The sequence below is a fragment of the Stegodyphus dumicola genome, chromosome 7 (assembly GCF_044657685.1).
Source record: "Stegodyphus dumicola isolate Sdum_Otavi_A_Nest chromosome 7, ASM4465768v1".
Taxonomy (NCBI): domain Eukaryota; kingdom Metazoa; phylum Arthropoda; class Arachnida; order Araneae; family Eresidae; genus Stegodyphus; species Stegodyphus dumicola.
In genome coordinates this window covers 174,482,246-174,504,129 of record NC_140774.1, presented here as the reverse complement: position 1 = coordinate 174,504,129, position 21,884 = coordinate 174,482,246, and the positions used below count along the sequence as shown (strand labels likewise).

The 21,884-nt window shown below is 33.1% G+C and overlaps 1 protein-coding gene across 1 annotated transcript in view; it reads left to right on the top strand.

Moving 5' to 3' along the window:
• Positions 1–21,884, top strand: part of LOC118197246 (tyrosine-protein phosphatase non-receptor type 9-like) — a 72,581-nt gene that overhangs the window by 22,859 nt on the left and 27,838 nt on the right. Inside the window, exons 4-8 of the mRNA XM_085821075.1 lie at positions 3,077–3,201; positions 5,950–6,055; positions 16,369–16,479; positions 17,048–17,652; positions 20,055–20,215. Of these exons, the coding sequence (XP_085677201.1) occupies positions 3,077–3,201; positions 5,950–6,055; positions 16,369–16,479; positions 17,048–17,652; positions 20,055–20,215 (1,108 nt within the window). The remainder of the gene's footprint in view (positions 1–3,076; positions 3,202–5,949; positions 6,056–16,368; positions 16,480–17,047; positions 17,653–20,054; positions 20,216–21,884) is intronic.

The window sequence follows — 21,884 nt, the reverse complement described above, 5'->3', positions numbered from 1 at the left end:
GAGAAAAAATATTCTCAAACAGATAAAGAAGCTTTGTCAATCAATTGGAGAACTAAAAATTTTTTTCTGTACTTAAAAGGCAGGAAATATATATTAAATACAGACCATAAACCTCTTGTTACAATTTTTGGTTCAAAGAAAGGTATACCACTTTTGGCAGCAACAAGATTCCTGAATTACACTTTGGCTTTACAGTCATTCCACTTCGACATTATTTACCGTAAAACAAGCGACCATGGTAATGCTGACTTTCTATCACGATTACTGATCTGCTACGAATACTTCAAAGCAGCGGTGAATTGAAAGGAAGAGAGATGGATTACAGTCTCCAAGTTGGCTGTGTAATGTATGATCAACGCATTTGTATTCCGAAACAGTACTGTGAGAATGTTTTGAAAGAGTTGCATCACGGACATTTAGAGACTGTAAAGATGAAAGCAATTACTAGATCTTATGCGTTTTGGAATGGTATAGATAAAGATATCGAAAATACTTCCAAAAACTGTTCTGAATGTGCAAAACATAAAATAGATCCTCTTAAGGTAAAAGTTCATCATTGGGAGTACCTGAGTGCTCCAATAGAATGTATTCACATTGATTATGCAGGATCTATTTTTGAGCATATGTTTTTGATAATCGTCGATGCTCACTCAAAATGGCTAGAAGCCTATCCAATGAAATCAAGCTCGATTTTCAATAGAATGTTTATGGGACCTTTTTTGCACGATTTGGTTTACCAATATTGTTAGTGAGTGATAACGAGCCACAATTCACTTCACATGAGTTTAAAGTATTTCTACAGAGTAAGGGAATCAAACACAAAACTACAGCACCATTTAAACCACCTAGTAATAGGCAGGCTGAACGGTATGTGTTTACAGTAAAACAATCTTTAAGAACAATGTAAAATTATCCAGGAACTTTGAGACAAAAACTCAGTACATTTTTGATGCAATATAGAAAAACTCCAAATTTAACTACTCTACAGAGCCCTGCAATGCTAATGCTGAAGAGGGAATTTGAACAAGAATAGATTTATTGAGACCAGATCTCAAAAGGAGGGAAGACAGAGTTCGAAAAGGAACCTACCAGTTTGCAGACCGAGGATTTAGAGTTGGGGATAAAGTGGCAGTAAAAAATTACCGCCAAGGTGACAGACAATAAAGATTTGAAACTGTCCAAATACAAGTATGGGCAGCTTCATTATGCTAAATGTAGACGGTCAGCTATGGCGATGACATATTGGTCAAATGCGTGATGGAGGAACTTTAATAGATGAGGGGTTCATACATCCACCTCCAGCTCTCATGATTTCCAAAGAGCCTGATGAGAGTGGAGTTCCAGAACCATCCAAAGATAACTGTCAACAGGTAGATGGATCTGTGTCGTCTTCCGAGCCTAAAAATTGTACCAGATATTCCATCCACCGGACCTGCTGCTGTTACAAGCAGGGTTACCAAAGAAACCTGCTGTGCTACAACCTTTGCATTAGTCCAGTAGAATTTGACGTCCCCCAGATAGACTGCAGTTGTGATAAAGGGAGAGGGATGTGGTATATCGAGAACTTAATCATAATAGGATTAAAAACTGGTGCATCACCAAGCATCGCAAGCACGCAAAGTATTTAAAACCAGAACTAAGACTGGAATGCGAGTAGTTGTAGGATACGTGTGTAAGCGAGGATAATACAGTCAAAAATCGTTAATCCGGACTCGTCGGGACATCGGCTATTCCGGATTATAGATTTTTCCGGATTATAGATCATCAGTTTAAATCTCGTAAGATGGCATATAGAAATTCTAAAATTAAAAATATGAAACCGTAATTTATGAAATAAAGAACAATTATGATCTAAAGGGTATCAAAATTTACAAAAAAAAAGAGCTTAATATTTATTTATTTACTTTATTAAGCATTTCTTTCAATGTAAGTTGTTTAAGTTGCTTCATTTTATGTGATAAAACTTTCTCTTTAATTCTATAAACAGACATAATTTCTTGTTCAGTTACAAAGTTCCGCTGTTCAAGTTCCGTTAATTGCTGTGCCGAGAATACCGACTAACTTGTCAATCGAAATTTTTTCATTTTCACTAACCTCTCTGTCACATTCTTCATGTCTTTATCCATTTTTTGCAGCAATTCCACTTTTTGTTTGATGGACATCGAAACATACTTTCGTTTTCACGTCGAAACATACGTCGATCCTTTGGGAGCTCCAGAATCGGAAATTCTATTTGACATAATCGAAAGTTCAAATTTACTTTTACACTATTGCTGTTACAGTCTGCAAAAAATAATAAGCCGGATCCAATTCGATAATTAAGGAACAACGCAATCATCAACATTAACTGAAATAGATAATTAGATAATTTTAGCTTATACCGTCCGTTATACATAAAATGCGCACGCGAAAACGTATTCTGCACTTGCGCACACGCATATGCGCAGTCGTAAAAAATCTTACTTGCACGAGTAAACGCCTATGCGCTTGTGTCAACGCGGCGCATGCGCAGAAAGTTTTTAGCTTTGAGGTCCGGATTATAGATCATTCCGAATTATGGGTGTCCGAATTAACGACTTTTGACTGTATCTTTTGTATATAATAAAGTAGCATATAGTTTAATACAGCATCTTGTGAAATAATTACCTACTAAGGATATACAACAAAAACATTGGCTGGATTTCTTGCCATACTGCAGTCAAGCCTAATCAAATTTTGTTAGCTCTGCAGATAACATTAAAATAGGAACTAAACTAAAATATGAATTAAAAAGCAATAAGTTTGACTATCATTTGTCAGCTGTGAAGATGTTAAATTACTAAATTTCGACATCATCTTTTGTTAAACTATAATATAGTTTCATGTTACTATAATATGTTAAGGATAGTTATTTTGTAAGTTTATTTACAAGCTAGTGTTTTGCTTTCATGACACAGTGCCAGGTCATGATGGAGCTTTAAGGAAACGCTGGTGTAGTGTATTGATATTAGTCCACAAAACTGTTGAATCCATCTCATAGATGACATATTATTTTTATCCCTGTTCAGATATATTGAGAGATTTTATTTAAATTTAGCCTACAAGGGATTCTGGAGGAGCTGCACTTGCTCTTTTCACTGCTGGACGCCATAATCCATTTTTGAGCTCTCATAATGTCACACTTCAAGGAGTTGTTTATCAACTAGATGTTGCTTTAGAAAGGTAATATAAATGATTCTTTAAAAATATATTAATTCAGAAGTAAAGAATAACTAAAAATACATTACTTACGATGCATGAAAAGATATTAATAGCAGCCATTCTGGAAAAGTGTGATCTTTTGTCCAAGCAATAGTTTAGTGTTATATGTTATATAAATTTTGACTCATCCTTTTGAGATTTGAAACACCATTTAATATTTTGTGAGCTGGCCCACTGGATTGGAAGATGTAGAACATGTTTCATTTTTTTTCTTTCCTTTTGCATCATGTACATGTACTGAATTGTATATTTTGGAGAATTTATTAATCTTTAAAAATTACTCAAATGAGCGATTAAGTGAATACTTCTTCCCGAAAAATGACAATGAGGTTCTAAGTCTAATTAAGTAAAGTCAAAAAAATTATTAAAATAATAACTCATTTACTTTAAACTTATGGTATGTTCTCAAATGATGGCCACTTGTTTAGTAATTTTGCATTTCAGTTTCGCTTTTTAAGGAATTATGTTATTGATTGACATTAGCCGTGATCAGATTTTCAGCCCTTGTATGTTTGTGGAGAGAGCAGGGAACATTTTTCTATTGGACCTAAATAATAACTGAAGTACAAAAATATATTTGTTTGAAGTGTTGCTCATACAGGTTTCCTTTTGTTGGCAGAGTAATGAGGAAGAGAGACAGATTCTGAAAAATATCAGTTAATGTCACAAATTGTGCTCTTCCTGGAATTTCTAATTTGATCCAGCTTATTATTTTTTGCAGGGTCAAATTGTCTACCAGTAGCTCAGTGGTAAAATTGCTTAATGTTGTAATTCAACCTTACTTCGTATTCTGTTGAATGGACTAGCTGCATGAGTGTTTTCATGGTTTTTCTTATGTGAAACACGGATATGACCCGGTTTCTCTCAGAAAGACCTTCATGAAAGCAATTTTCCCTGAGGCAAATAGCCTGAATTGCTTTACGATAATCAAGTAAATCAAACCAATCTCGTTTTTATCATCTTTATTGCCCTCTGCTCGACTGGCATAATGAAAACAATTTTGGCTGACTGATTCTAACAAGCCACCAAGACTTTTCCAGTGCTAGTATTTCATTAACAAGTGAAATGTTATAATCTACTTGATTGTCATACTTCCGCAGAATGCTTAAAAAGAGTTGCTTTCCTGTTATGACTCATCAAGCTACTGATCATCCCTTGGATCTATAGGTTCAAAATTTCATTTAGGGGCAAGAACGCAGTTTTAATCCATTCAAAGATTTCAACATCTGTGTGTGAAGTACATTGTCGATCAAGAAAAGAATGTTTCATTTTTAGGCTGAACATTTTTTATTTCATTTTCATAAATCTTCTTCAAAGAAATTTGAGATCATCTAAACCATACAGTTTTATCAGAAATGCGAAGAATGTTCAGTTTTTTAAACATATTGGTTTTTGAGATTTTTCAGTTACCAAACCCCTATGATGCTCAGGTTCATTCATGTTAGCTAACACAAGAAATGTGATTCTTATTTTGAGAGTTTTCTTCCAGTGCATCTTTGGTATTTAAATTCTAGAGTCTGATTTGGCACCATCCTATAGAACAATAACTTCATTGGTATTGAAAATGTCTTTTTTTTTTTTTTTTTTTTTACACTGCAAAGAAACATCATTTCAATCCCTCCCCCCATTTTCCAATATCAGATTTGGGAATGCTGCCTGATTTTATGCTCATTTTTACTGAAGAAATGCTGCTGTGTTTCTTAGATCTATTCAACCAACTGCTATAGTGCAGAGAGTCAGTCTGTCCAAATTGTTGGAAAATTCAGTGGCCTGTATTGGAAGCATTTGTCCAGGTATTGGCAAACTGTGGCCTTTTTGAATGGTGTGTTATTTCAGCAGTGCTGAACAAGTGCTCTTTATGATTAAGCTTTCTTATCTTTTTCCTCTATCCAATTTTTTTTCCATGAATGGAAATGTTTGAATTGTGCAATGTTTCCATATAGTATGACTTCAAATTTGGATAAGCTATATATCAGGTAGATCTCAGTTGGGCTACATCCATTCTATATTTTTGTAATAATTATGAACCTCAATACAGTACACTATATGTTTACGATTCTGTATATAGATAAATTTTGACACAACAAATTTCTCCAGTACAGAGTGAAGAGAATTAGGTAAAAGAATTCATGAACGTTTCTTTTCTATAAAAAATGAAAAGTAAAGATAATTTCAAACCAATTTGTCTTAATTAATGTCCAAAGAGATCATATTCATTCCTGCTGAAATTACTATTATTTTAATTTATATTACTAGCAACTATTTAATTAGAAAGTAGAGATTTGAGGGTTTATGATGACTGATTTTGCATTAACTAATTTAGTTAGAAAGTAGAGATTCAAAAAATCATGTTGACTGTATCAAGCTGTTGTGATATAAATGTGCAATTTCTGTAAAAGATTTAATTAAAGTAAATGAAAAAAAAAAAAAAATGCTAAAAATAGTCATAAGTTCGAATATCTCTGTATGATTTTTGGCCATCCAATGGCTATCTCAGTCTCATTTTCAGGCAGATGGAATATTTCTTACTGTTTTGCATTAGAAAGCTGGATTTCTTATTCATGTAATTTTTGCATTAAATGGGTTAAATAAACTTTATTATATAAAATTTCATGTATTAAACATTTTATGATATAAAATTGTACTGATATTAATTTCTATTAAAATATGATAGTTTGTGAAAATAATTTGTATTATTTTATTTAATAGCTTTCAGACACAGAGATGTGGAGTTGTTTTCATATACAATATGAATGATTCCAAATATTCAAACTTTGATTATGAATTAAGCCAGAAAATGTTAACATTATTGAAGGTAAATCCATTTTTATCTAATTAGTGACCACACAACAGTTATTTTGATAAATGAAAATATACAAACTTTTATTAAAAAATTTTTAAATCTTGTCAGTGAATGCTATGTGATTTCCTTTAGTCATAAAAAAGAATGCATTCTTTTGCAGAATCATAGAATAATATATGTCTTATTTTGATACATTCTTAATACTTTATTGGTTATGAATCAGCCTACATTGCATTTCAGGCACATGTTATAATGTGCCTGAATATTTCAGGCACATGCATAAATGAGCTGACCATACTTGAATTATTTGGTCCAATGTGAGCAACTGAATTGACCCTGTTTCTGGAAGCAATCCAGAACTTTTTTAGTAACATTTGAGAATAAAATTATATGAAGTGAGTTTAATAAATATTTATGACAGTATAAGTGCTACGCAATTTTCTGAATTGTCTCATTAATTATTTCAGCAGTGATTTAATTGCTGAAACTGAAATACAAAAGGAAAATTTGATAGCAGTTCTTTAACTGTAATATTGGATTCAGAAAAAGATTTAACTTCCATAGTAATTTTAAGCATATAAGTTTTAAAACTGTTAAAATTTTGATTATATGTTCAAAAAGGAAAACATATTAAATGCATTATTTTACCAGCAGTTTATATTCATGTGAAATTACTGAATGCCCATTAGTCCCTAGTCAGTTCTGTTTCATAGGTGTTGCAGGTAGAAAACTATAAATATTCTCTTGAGAAATGTATGTAGCTGTTAAAAAAAAATGAACCTCTCATTTTCTGCATTTACCAAAAGTTCATAAAATCAAACTCAGTAAACAAAAGTGCCATTTCCCATTACAGGGACACCTTGGATTACAAGTAACTTGGTCTATAAGTGTTTTGAGGGATGAACAAAATTTTTTTATAAATTTTAACTTTGTAAACGATTAAAGTCTTTCAATATAAGCAGTTATATATATGCTGTGTCTGCTGAACATCATGTGATCACAGCTGATTCAATAGTTTTTTTCTCTCTCTCTCTCATTGAAAAATAGCAGATAAGCATCTTGTGCTTCTCTGCTCGATTTGAGTCTACTACATGCTTAATTTTTTTAGGTAATAGCCATGTAAGTGTACACTGTTTCTATAGCATCGTGTTTTTATAGCACTATATATACATGAGTAAAGCATTTTTTTACTTCGTACAAGGAAGTATTGTAATCGCAAAAAGTTTCAGGCAGCATATTTCAACGAAAATATCCATTTTGACCCCTATCGAATGCAATTTAACGATGTTTTTGCGTGATGTCTGTACGTAAGGACAGAATAAAAGACTGGTTTCCTCCAAAAAAATTATAAAACTGCTTTAAAATTAATTCTGAAGAGAATTTTTCGTGGCGTCTGTACGAACGTATGTACACACGTACGTACGTACATATCTCGCATAACTCAAAAACGAGTAGCCTCAGGACGTTGAAATTTTGTATATAGGACTGCTATAACATGTAGATGTGCACCTCGTATTTTGGTTGCTATCGGCTGCACCAAACGTATATAAATACTATATTTATATATATATATATATATATCCACTCTGTTACTTGGCACAGTGATCTCAGTTTCTTTACTCTTATATGTTTGTAAATTGTACATTTTTTGCTTTAAAAATGATTGAATTATGTTGTTCTTATCTTCCGGTTAAGGTTTTTATGCCTTTCGTAATTCTGGAAGCAATATTTGTACAATTATCAACAATTTAAAAGCTGTTTAAGTGCGGTTAAGTTTTATATAACATGGTGGACATATTTGTTTACATTTGAAACAGCAGAATTGTAGATTTGTTGCCAATCTAGAGAGACTAAGCTTCGCAACAACAAAAATAACACCTTCATTTATTATTGCGAATTAAATCGTGCTTAATTCCTTTCTGGAATTTTTTCGAGGAAATAAGTGTTTAAGATTTACTTAATTTTTAATAATTAGTAATTTAATTTTTAATAATTAGTAATTTTTAATACAGATATTTTGAGCTTTTATGTATTTTTGTCTCGTCGCGAAGTGAAAACTGAATTAATTGAATGAGAAATACTCAGTCGTTTGTGAAAAACTGTTTCTTTTTTGTTTTGTTTGCTTAATTTCTTTTTTACATCGTTTTAGCTTTATTATAGTATTTGAAAAGAACATGTGGCAACGATTAGATAATTCTTTAAATGATATACATTTTGTGCCTTCTGAGTTATAATACGAATGAAATATAATACTGTTAAGTGAACCTAGTGCCAGAGTGTCGCTATGTTAAACAAATAGAGTAAATTTTAAAGAATGCCTTTATTCTATTGTGGTTTATGCGATGTTGGCGAAGTAGATTTAATTAAATCCAATAAGTTTAAAAGAAATGCAAGAAACAAATGCGTATAATTTAATATTCCGTACAAGGAAGTCGTGTGGTGTATACATCAGATTTTTTTTAATGTATGTGTGCGTGTGTATCTAAGTGTGTTGACAATAAGGAGACAAGTAAATATACTGTATTTACTCATCTCCTTATAGTACAGTAAATATACTGTTAACAGAAGGCTATACAAAGAAAAAGATTGAAAAGGAAGACTATAAGGAGATGAATTGATTGGAAACTAAGAAGGAAGCCATTGGAAAGTATAAGAGAGTGGATGACTTTGCAAAGTTCTTGATTGCCGCAGTACCAAAGAAAAGTAAGAGGATTAGATACAGGAAAAGGAGTCACAAAAGTATTAACAAATGACCTCATGTTCTAGAAGATATAGGATGTTGCTTCATTTATAGATGAAAAAAAAAATCATTTCATGTGGTAAACTCTTTCTCATGTGAATAAGAAGTGACTGGTAAGGATACAATGACCAAAAACTATCTGTGGGAAGGCAAAGTCCTTGTAAGCTAACATCCAGGTACTTTGGCAGAAAAGAAAAAGGCTTCAGGGTGAGCAGGAAGTGTTTTGATAACTTTAAGAAAAGAAATAACATCTGTGGTTTTATGAGGTATGAAGAGGCTGCAAATTCAAATACCAAGGCAGTTGAGACATTTGCTGCTTAGTCTCAGAAATTCATGGTTTGCATGTTGATATTGCTCATGTTACTTGTTGTAACAAATGTTTAACTGAAATGAGACGAGAGTTTTTGTGGAAGAAAAAAAAAAGTGCTGAAGAAAATATGTTGTTTAGCAAGAGCATCTGTGTATCATGGAACCATCTGACATGCTTGTTATGTGTTAGGAATTTCAAAGCTAAGTCTCTGTTTATGTATCATTCTGAGAATCTAAGGGCTTTTAAGAAAATGTAAGATGCAGAAAAGGATGTAAATTGTTGTGTGGAGGTCTAAAAATAAGGTTTGCATCACTTGTATCTTGTCTGCTGAATATATCAATGAGGTCTTCAGTCTTGCAGCAAAGAATTACCATTTAGAGAAGATTCTGCCATCAGAAAAAATATATTTCTGATTATGAATAATGTTTCTGCTTATCTTCTAGGTCTTGATGACTTACTGAAAGAACTTGAACCAGATTTAAGTTCCTTCTTCCCTACACCACTCCACTATTTCAGCCCATGGATCAGCAAGTAATTTCAAACTTTAGAAAGTTTTGTACCAGAGTAATATTTTGGTGATGCTTTGAGATCGTTAGGTTCATTATGATTTAAAGTTATTGATATAGCTTCGAATGAGGTCACCAACAGAACTCTCCAATTCTTTTAAACCCGTTCACCACAGCTTTATCATATGTGCATCAGTACTTAATTTTCTTACATGATAGCATGCTGCTTAGTGCAACTCACCTTGAAGACAGTATGCTGTTGTAGTAGTACGATCTCACAGTAAGAGTGTCACTAAGCCTTCATGTCACTAAGCCTAACATGAAAAAAAATCATTAAAAATATTTTTTTTCCTCAATTGCTTTGATTTTTGTAATCATAACTAACAATAATATAATCATCAATGCAGAATATCAAAACATTCTGAAATATTTTAAATTAAAATCTAAATAGAAAATCAAATTAAATTAATTAAATGTTGATTGATTGTTGTATAAAACAATCTTGATTAAATGTTGTATAAAACTTACCTAGATAGAGAACTATTTAAGTATAATAAATATACACTGAAGTGAAAAAAGTCACGGGATAGCAATATGCAAATATACAGATGGCAGTAGTATCGCATAGAAAATGTATAAATGCAAAGTGCTTTGGCAGGGCTTTCATTTGTGTTAAAGTTATTCATGTGAAGAGGCTTTGACGTGATTATGGCCGTACGACGAGAATTAACAGACTTTGAACGCGGAATGGTAGTTGGAGCTAGATGCATGGGTCATTCCATTTCGGATATCGTTAAGGAATTCAACATTCCGAGATCCACAGTGTCAAGAGTGTGCCGAGAGTATCTAATTTCAGGCATAACATCCCACCATGGACAGCGCAATGACCGTCCACCTGCACTTAACCTTTTAACTGTCATGCCCGAAATAATCTCGGGCACAGCACTGGTATTCCAAAATGTCACGCCCGAATATTACTCGGGCTAACTTTTTTTGAGTGCTTCGTATTGTTATACCCAAATATATATCGTGAGAAGTTTATTTCGGCTTCAGTTCAACAGATGGCAGCATTTTACTAAAGGTTTCAAAGGATAGAGGTTAAAGCTCAAAGTGTGTGGATTTTTTTGATTTTTTGACTGTGAGGCAAACATTTCATTTTTGAAATTAAAGAAAAAATTGACAATTTATGCACCCAAATCATCAAAATAACTTGACAGTTAAAAGGTCAACGACCGAGACCAGCAACGTCTGCGTAGAGTTGTCGATGTTCACAGACAAGCAACACTGCGTCAAATAACCGCAGAAATCAATGTGGGACGTACGAGGGACGTGTCCGATAGGACAGTGTGACGAAATTTGTCTTCCTTGGGCTATACCAGCAGAAGACCGACTCGAGTGCCTTTACTGACAGCACGACTTCGCCTGCAGCGACTCTTGTGGGCTCGTGAGCATATCGGTTGGTCCCTAAACGTCAGATGAGTCACGATTTCAGTTGGTAAGAGTTGATGGTAGGGGTCGAGTGTGGCGCAGACCCCACAAAGCCGTGGACCCAAGTTGTCAACAAGGCACTGTTCAAGCTGGTAGTGGTTCCATAATGGTCTGGGCTGTTTTTACATGGCATGGACTCGGTCCTCTGGTGCAACTGAACCGATCATTGACTGGAAATGGATACCTTCAGCTACTCGGAGATCACTTACAGCCATTCATGAACTTCACGTACTCAAACAACGATGGGATTTTTATGGATGATAATGCGCCATGTCACCGAGCCACAATTGTTCGCAATTGGTTAGAAGAACATTCTGGACAATTCCAGCGAATGATCTGGCCACCTAGATCGCCCGACATGAATCCCATGACATCATCGAGAGGTCAGTTCGTGCTCAAAACCCTGCACCGTCAACACTTTCACAATTATGGACATCTATAGAGGCAGCATGGCTCAATATTCCTGCAGGGGACTTCCAACGACTTGTTGAGTCCATGCCATGTCGAGTTGCTGCACTTTGCCGGGCAAAAGGAGGACCGACAAAATATTAGGAGGTATACCATGACTTTTGTCACTTCAGTGTATGATTAAATATTATAGCATAAACAATTTGGAAAGGTGTCACTAGCATTTCACTAGTTCTGAAATGCATTTTGAGGTCGAGCTTTTTAATTATTCCCATTAGAGTAATTAATCGTAGGAATCCCTTAATTTTAAGCATATCTAATGGTGTAAACTTTGTTGATTGTGGAGACTATGGATTTTTGCTCATCTTTTGTTCATAGATATTATTAATTGCTTTAAATATTTATTATGTTCATTAAATGATATCGAAAACAATAAAAATTCAAATTCATTCAAATACCTTTGAATCTGAATTAAATTTACTCCTGCAATTCTCATAGATTCTTGCAGCTTCATTTCCTTGATAGATCAAGTCCATGAAGAAGTATCCACTGTTGTGCTGAATTGTAAGGTAGAAGCAAACCAAGCTTCCCATTCAGCCTATGACAAAATTTTGGTATTCAAATCGCTGCTCTCTCTTAAATCTAGAGAGTCTTTGCTGTCAGGATAGTCACTCATGGGCTCATTTACCATTTGAGTATATTCTTTTTCCCTTAAAAATTTCTTTCTCTTAGATATCCGTAATCTTTGTTTAATTTTCATAATCAATACAAAAAACTTATGCATACTATTTAAAGAAGATGCAAACTGAATACAAACAGGTATTCCTAAAACGTTAGCTCCACTCCCAATCTCTTCATAGGAAAAAACAGAAAACAAATTTGAAGCATCCAAAACGGTCCAGTATTTATATCACATGAAGCCATAGCTGCACATTAGCTATGTTTTGTTTATAACTCCAGCTTGTACATCTAAACGAATCATCAGAATCAGAAAGTACTTAACAGACACAAGGTCAATAATGTATAGGTTCAAATAAATTTACTGTAATGAACATGAAGTATCTAGTGATTAAAAAAATTTCTAAGAGAATGTGTATGTCTGAAAATGCATGTATGATACACCTGTCTGATAGATCAATGCAAGCGGCGATGCACCAGTGCGTCACCCAGCTGCTAGAGACATTTGAGTGTGTGTGTGTGTGATTATGGCAAAGCCTCGAGGGCTATCTGCCTAAGGGGAGGGATGCCTTCGTGCAGGACTTTTTAAGGGAAACTGGCTCGTATACACGTTACACATGGGGGAAAACCACGAAAACGCCCATGCAGCCAGCCCATTCGCGGGATTCGAACCTGAGACCAAACTACCAGTGTTCAGCGACTTTACCGCTAGGCCGCTGGTGGGCCTAGAGACATTTGAGACTGATGCACATATAACATATCCATCTCCAATGAGTTAGTTGTCAGCTCAGCAGCATGCAGTCACGAAAGGTTTGAAGAAATCTGTGGCCTGATTGTGTTCTTGGACTTGACTGTAAGGTATGTGCTCAAGAGTAAGAGCATCCAGTTACCAGTGAAGTTTTATCTTTAAAGAAGAACCTTGGGACGGGAGATAAACGAGAATGACATTCAAAAGCTGGTGGAAAAACTTCACCAAAATTTGACTTCCAATGAATTGATGAATCTGCATCACAAGCAACAACTAGAGTTTATGGAGAAAATCTTGTTTGAGAAGGAGGAGGAAAAGAATGAGAAATTCTTTACCTCAAATAAGATTAGGGAGATTTATAAAATGTCAGAAATAGTGCAGAAGTTTGTAGAAAAGCTTCAATCCAAAAAAATTGTAATACTGCAAATGAATCTGTTCAACAACAGTGTAATGTCACATTCTTCCCATATCATCACAGAAGGCAAAAGCAGCTGTTGTTAAAGTTGCACAAAATGAAAAAGTGAGCGAACAGTTAGTTACAATTTTTTTCAAATTAAAATTCAGGTTAATTTGTTTTATGGATTTTTCTTTATATCTTCTGTTAATCATTTTTATATGAATATTTTTATGTTGCTGAACAAATCATCTATGTTCTCATTATTATTTGGAGAGGGGGGGGGAAATTTATTTTGATATCTCAGTTTTATGGATTGCAAGCAAGATTTTAGAAAGAATTACGCCCATGAACCGAATTATCTTTCTATTGCTGCTATGGGATATTCTGCATCATGATTTCAAGGTTTTGATAACTATCAGAGCTTTAATATAATTTTTATTGCAATTTAGGGAAGAAGTTTATTTTCTGCTAAAGTATTTACACCTTTTCAACCATATACAGGTGCTCACGTATTTACACCTCTTCAACCCATGAAAAATATTTCCTCATAAATACACTACTAATTCACTTCTGCAATGCAAATTCAACTGCTTGGAGGTGCCATCTTCAGCATCTCTCTCTCTCTGCATTATTTAAGTTATAGTATTTTTGTAGCTGTGTGAAATTTCAACAACTTTAATATATCCAACATGCTTCTGAAGCATATGGATCAAGTTAATAGTTGTAGTGAAGAGGGGGAATCCCCACGATTACCATAGAAATTAAGGTAGATATTGTGAAGAAAAATAAGCTAAGAAACTGTAAATATAGCAAATGTACATGAGATGAATGTTCTATCGTTTCAGCTCTGAAAGACAGTGCATAATATGGAATGTGAAATGCTGTATACCAATGTATAACAATAATAAGACATGCAGTATTGTGATGGAAGAGTAGCAGGAATAGAACTCAGTACCATCTGCATTTGCAAACATTATACAACTATGCTCTGTATTTACAGTAGATTCTGGAAATATTCAAAATTTTCTGCAGACATCCCATCTTTATCCTTCTTACCTTTATTGTACTTTTACGCTTGTCTTTTGATTTATGTATTTTTACTTTCACCCTTTAATCTGCCATTTAAATTTGAAAAAAATTTCACTGATGTATAGCTATGCAATTATGATGCATTATGTATCTGTAGCTAACAGAAGTTTTTTAATATAAATGAAAATAAATTTTATTGTATATGATTGATTTGATGTGAATATTATATTTTAATTGTGGGTCACCTGTGGCTTTCAACCAACTTCTTTATAAGCTTCACAGCGAGTTACAGGCCAAGGCTGTCTCTTCAAGTTTCCTCCACCTGACCGCATTCAGTGCAGTAACCCTCCATCGGTTAACTCCAGTTAACCTTAAATTCTCCTCCACACCATCTATTCATCTAGTGGGTGGTGTTCCTCTTTGTCTTACTCCCTCAATTCTCAAAAAGGTTTATCTTTTTAGTTGGAAATGCATCATCATATATAAACACATGGCTCAGCCATCTGACATAAGATGCCTTTACAATTCTCACAATATCAGTTTCACCATATTTCCTATATTTTTCATATAGTTCATGATTACAGAGTATCCTCCACATGCTATTTGTTGTACCGGTCTAAAGATTTTTCTTAGGATTTTTCTTTCAAAAATTGATATCGGGTCTTTCTCTGCTCCATTAAGTATCCAACATCCATTTCCATAGAGGGCAACAGGCCTTATTAAGGTTTTAAATAAATTTAATTTAGTTTTTATGTTGATTAGTTTGTATTTATGTTGTTTTTTAAGACCATAGTAATATCTATTAGCCATAAGTGTTCTATTTTTTATTTCAATTTTTATATTGTTACAACTTGTGATCAGTGTGCCCAGATATTTAAATTGTTTTACGGTGTCAAAGCTAATTTATCTTCAAGGGGCATAAATCAACAGCTTTGTTAGATGCAATCATAAGTTTAGTTTTGTCTCATTAATGATTAGGCTCATCTTCCTTGCTGTATTTTTGTGGTTTTCTACAGTATCTAAAATTTATTAAATTTTCATTGAATTAATTAAAAAAATTGTCTTACAGTCAGAATTTAAATTATGAATATTATTTATATGGAACTTAAGGTTGTTAAAAACTGCTCAGTATTATTGTGATCAAATACAGAAATCACAAAAGTATTATTGTGATCAAGGATTTCAGTTTATTATGATGTGCATTCTGTTTTGTGACCTTCCCCCCCCCCCGGTCTTAAATTTTATTTAGCTTTTTCAAGCTCCGTGTAATATGGGCAATTGTCTAATTTGGCTAAAATGTTATGTTTCCAATATGTATGAATTGACTGGAATCAACGATACATAATTGTTTTATAAAAAACATGCATATGTTCTTAAACATCATCATAGCTTTCTTGATGCAAAGTTATTATTTTTTTAATAAGGTGTTTTTACAATAAAAATGTATTTTAATGTGAACATTTTATGAATGTCACTCATTGTAATTAAGTACTGTAATCCTGACTTTGTATTGAATTTATCAATGATTAATAAAATTAAAAAAGTGTAATTTGAAAGAATTATTCTATATATAGTAGAAATTTGTTTATTTTTTTCCTTTATTTATATGGAACTCAACTTTTTAAAAATATTTATATTGATTTTATGTATATAGTTATTTTTATGAACTGCATACATGGGATTCCTAATACACATATTCCGATTTTCCTTCTCTTTATTTGATCATTTCTGAATCTTCTTACTAGAAATAACCATTAATATGGTCCATTACCAAAGTTGAAGATCTGGAATAGTTGGCAGTTCAGTGATTCCAGATATTTCTGGATTTTAGGTTATCAGATTAAATCTAGTAAGATGTCATGTAGAAATTATAAATTAGAAATGTGAAATAGCTGTTAATGAAATAATGAAGCATTTATGGCTTTAAGTGTAAAATAAACATTTGCAAAAAAGGGGAGAAGAAAGAAAAGAAAGGCTGAAGGTTTGTTTTATTTATTTATTTATTTATATTTTTTTGACAGGGTGGTTATCCAGCAAGATTAAAAAAGGTTCTTATTGTAACTGCTCCTTTATGGTTTAAAGCTCCTTTCAAAATTCTGAGGTTGTTTGTTAGAGAAAAGTTAAGGGACAGAGTAAGTAAATTTTTAGTTTTATTTATTTCCATGAAATATTATCATTTAATTAATTAACTCATTAATTAATTAGAGTTTACTTTCCCTCAGGATGGTAATCATTTTTTTCATAATTAACTAATGTTCTAAAGTTTATTGAAATGTAATTACTTATTTATGGGTTACATTGTTAGTCATCATGCTTACATTCTACATTGCAGTTTCTTATATCAATTTAACAGTGCTTTAATTAATTTGTAATTCAAATTTAGTCATTGGTTTTTAGTTTTTAAAATTTAAATCTTCAGTTATTCATATATTTACCCTCCATTGGTTTAGTGAATAAGATAACTGAATACCTGGATTCAAATCCTGGAGAACTGGCTTGGTTGCATAGGTACTTTTGTTGTTTTTCCCATGTGTAGTTTAAATGTGAGCGAGTATTCCTTTGAATGTCCTCTATCAAGGCATTCCTTCTTTAGGCAGATAACTCTTTTGTCCTTTGTAGTATTTATCATCCATGTATCTATGTTTATATTTGGTTAACTACCTATGTCTGTTAATTCATTTATCCTGTTTTAAAATTTAGGTTTATATGGTAAGTGTTCCACAACTTTCTCTTCATGTGCCATTGTCATCTTTGCCACAAGAGCTGGGTGGCAACCTGAATGTTGATCATCAGTGCTGGCTTCTTCATTGTTTGAAAACTATGGCAAATCGTTGTGGAGACCTTTGTGACTTAGTGTCAGCACCCACATCCCCATCTATTGCTAATGGTCCTTACTCTCCCCAAGTTGTTCGAAGTAATGGTCTCTCAGCACATCATTTTAATTTTATGAGTAGTGAGGGAGAAACAGATGAATCCAGTGATCATCAAAATTCTGTTCATGAGAAACAGAATTCTGAAGATAGGGAGAAAGAAGTTGAAGTGATCAAGGAAATAGCACTATCAGTTCCAGAGAAACAAGTTGCATCTTATTCTCCTGTGCAAGAAATAATCCCTTCTGATGAAAAATTATCATCTAGTAGCCCATCTTCATCTTTATCTGAGGACTCTCTTCACAGTGATATCAGCTCTGGTCAGACTCTAGAGGAATTTATTGAACATTTACAAAAGAAGGGCAGGAAAGGACTTCATGAAGAATATGCAGAAATTAAATCTAAAAGCTCTGAAGGAACATTTGAGTCCTCAAAGTAATTCATTTTTCAAACTATTTAGGTGTAAAATATATTTTTTATATTTAAATTTCTGTAATTTTTCACTTTATTAACATGTTTTCTGAGTTAACACAATTTAAAAATAATTTGAAATTTTCCAGTTTATCATTGATTCATTCCAGTTCAGTCTTTGTAACAGAACAAACACAGTACGATATAATAAATATAATACAGTATTGTAGTAAAACTACAGGAAACTGCAATAAAAGTAAAATTAGATTTATAGGTATAATCTTATTTTGGATAATACAAGTTGCATTTTGAAGGGGACCAAAAAGAATATGAATTCTTAATGGCATACTGAATCAAAATTTAAAAAAATTAAACTTAAATAAATTTTAATTTTAAATTAAAATCTAAAAAATTGAGAGAATTTTCATGTATCACAAGTTAATATTAAATTCTAAAAAATGTTATATTTTTAAACTTTTTATTTAGAATTTTTTAAAGAAGTTTTCTCTGTCATTCACTTTGTCATGCAGGAAATCATATGCAAGCATATGGAACTCAACTTTTTAAAAATATTCATACTTATGTTATTTTGTTGATCTGCATACATGGGTTTTCTAATGCACATATGCCCATTTTCCTTCTCTTTATTTGATAATTTCTGCTCAAGATCTGGAATAGTTGGCAGTTCAGTGATTCCAGATATTTTTGGATTTTAGGTTATCAGATTAAATGTAATGAGATAGCATGTGGAAATTATAAATTAAAAATGTGAAATAGTTGTTAATGAAATAATGAAGCATTTATGATCTTAAGGGTAAAATAAATATTCACCCAAAAAAGGGGGGGAATGAAAGACTGATTGTTTGTTTTATTAAATAGTTCTTTTAATATAAGTTGTTTCTTTTCTTTTTCATGTGTGTGTGCATGTGTGAATATTTTCTCTTTAATTTTATAACTAGGCATAATTTCTTGTTCAAAGTTCCATTTTTCAAGTCTTGTAATTGCAGTGTCTTAAGACCATGTTACAGATTCTGCTGCCTATTAGTTGATTGATGGTTGGGGCATTATTATCACAATGGAAAACTTTTATTATATAATCTTTATTTATAATCACTTCTCCACATTTCTTAAAGAATTCCATTAATTGGAAAATTTCACCTTTTGTTAATGGTATCTAAAACCTTCTTGACTATCATCATCATCTTGATTAAATTCTTGACTATCATCATCATTTAAATATGGTAACTGGCCATAAATCATGCCAAGCTTTTTTTAAAATATTTGCAGCACATCTCGCCTGATCTTGCAGTGCTCTACATAGCAGATTTTATATTAAAATATTTTAAAAAATCTTAAATAATATTGCCACTGTCCTGAAAATTTAGCATAAATTTTAAAAGAGCTTCTTTATATTTATATATTTTTGTTTTTGCTGCATTGCAATATTCATTGGCTGAATGATGGATGTACAGTTTGGTAGAAAGAATGAAATGTTATCTTTCACTAAAACTTTAAGTGAAATATTATCTGAAATCTGTCTGTAATGAGGACAATTTTTGCATCAGCCAGTAAACCAACCAAGCCTCGAGTATGTAATAATTTTCAAACCAATCATTCATTAATGCTTGTGTCAGCCATGCTCTTTTATTTGAACAATAGATAACAAGGAAATTCTTTTCTCCTTTAAAATCCTTGAGGTTGTCTATTTTTTCTGACCATGACAGTTTACATTTGTGTGTTTCTGCAGCATTTGTACAAGCTAAAATCGTTAGTCTGACTTTGAAATCTTTAACAACAGTTAGGGCCTATTTTGCAGAAGTCACCTAAATATTTTGGAGCACATAGTAGCATAAAAGACCAATTTTGTAAGCATTATAAATTTGTTCAAGAGATAACTACTCTGCTAATGAGTTTGTTGGATTCATTTGGAAATTGTTCAGCTGAATCATTTTTGAGTGAAAATTTGAACTACCTTTTATCCAAAATGCTGAATATATGTACTCAGTTCCATTAAATATTTTGGCTTGAACCATTAGCATTGGACTCATCAATGGCACATCTTCGCTATGACACTGTCTTCTCATTCAATCATCATTTTGCCATGATGGTCACTGTCATTTTAAAAAATGATTTTTCTGTTATCGATTGATAGTGGGGTGTCGGAAACCACAAAAAATTCAAAATGACCCTTTTTTCTATTTTTCCAGTGCCTACTCATTGTGTAAAATATGCCTTTATCCATTTTTTGCAGAATTTTCACTTTGTGCTTGATTGACATCGAAACATGTTTTTGCTTTGCAGATCCTGATGCAGTTCCAAAATTAGAAACTCTTGTAGACATGATCAAAATTCAAACTTTAATTTTGATCTGCAAGCTGTAATAATAATAAGAATGTAAATTTATATGTATATATTTTTTTTTTTAGATTGAAGTCCAACCAGCCAAAAAATAGATACTCTGATGTTCTTTGTTATGATCACTCTCGAGTAAAAATTTCCTGCATTGATTCAGATCCATGTTCTGACTATTTGAATGCCAATTTTGTAGATGGGTTTCGACAAAAGAATGCATTTATATCTACTCAAGGTAAAAGATTTTGATTTGCTGTAACAAATCAAAAAAAAAAAAAAAAACTCTTAATTGTTTGGAATTTTGAGATAAATATAAAATTCCTCATTCATCATGATGTGATTTAATTTAAATAAAATAAATAGAACTTTTCTGGTGTATGACTTTCAGATCAGAAGTAAAACATTGTAATAATTGTGTATATTTATGTTATCTTAAAGGTGAGTTAAATTTAAACTATGCTTGTGAAAAACAGTTATAAGGATTGCAAAATGTAATTCTGCCTCTGTAGAATTTAAAACTTGTGTTATTTCACTTAAAGCTAAAGTATATCATTATTACTCGTAATTTATGCAAGCTATAACAAGGACCTCACTCACTTGGAAAATCCTAAAAAGTCATGGAAAATCTGAGAAATGAAAAATGATATCAGAAAATATAAACTTTTTTTTAATAAGTCAATTTTTAAAAAAGGATACAGGTCAGTCATCTCAAGTAATAAAAAGCTCATATTTTAAGAGTTCACACTGGTTCATTGGCACACACACACACCAAAAAAAAAAAAAAAAAAAAAAAAAAAAAAGCTTTTTATGTACGTCAATCTACACCAGGGCAGACACTTACACTTTTAAAGTTGTCATATGTGTGCACTAGATGGTTCGTCATATTGGAAACTTGGAGGAAAATGTACATTTTTGGGATATTTTGGCTTCCTACAATTATAATGCTTAATTAAAATAGATCTAGTTATGGCTAGATGAAAACTTTTTTTACTTCTTTCTTTATACTTGGGTTGGAACTTTAATAGTAGCAACACAGCTGAAAAAACGCTACGCAACAAAACCAAAGAATATCGCGTATACCACACGTAAACTACATACCTACCTTACCTCTCAGCAAAAAGACTCGTCCTGCCTACGTCACGCACATGCGGAGTGACACGAAGAACGAATCCTTGTATTAGCTCGCGGTCTAAAGTAAGTGTTGTCAGGATGTTTTCAAAACAAGAACAACGATGTTAGATAAAAATTGAATGTGCCAGAGGTCGTACAGCACGACAGTGTCATCAAGGACTTCAAGAGGCTTGTGGGAATCTGTATTGCCTTACAGAACCGTAGCAAGATGGGTGAAAGCATTCAATGAAGGATGTCAAAACGTGGCAGACATGCTGCGGCCAGGTCGTCCGAGTGTCAGCGATGCAGACGTGCAAGCTGTTGCTGCACTAATGGACAGTGATCGCTGCCAAATGATTCGTCAGCTGGCCGGACAAACAGGATTAGCGCATACGACTGTGCTGCACATTCTGAAGGAATGCCTGTCCATGAGAAAAAATTGCTTCACGATGGGTTCCACATCAATTGACGGAAATGCAGAAATGGCTACGATACGATGCTGCCGAACCCACCTGGAGTGCTATGAGCGCGAAGGAGATGCTTTTTTACGCCGTATCATTACGCTGGATGAGACTTGGTCCCAATCGTACCAGCCAGAACTGAAACGCCAATCAAACGAATGGCGTCATCACGGGTCACCACAACGTTCGAAATTTCGTCAGAACCCCAGCAATGTGAAAGTTATGGTGATTCTCGTATATGACTGTGATGGTGTCTAACGCATATCGTTCCCCCACAGCAGACCGTCACTGCGCAGTATTACTGCTCATTTTTGGAGCACAATCTCCGACCAG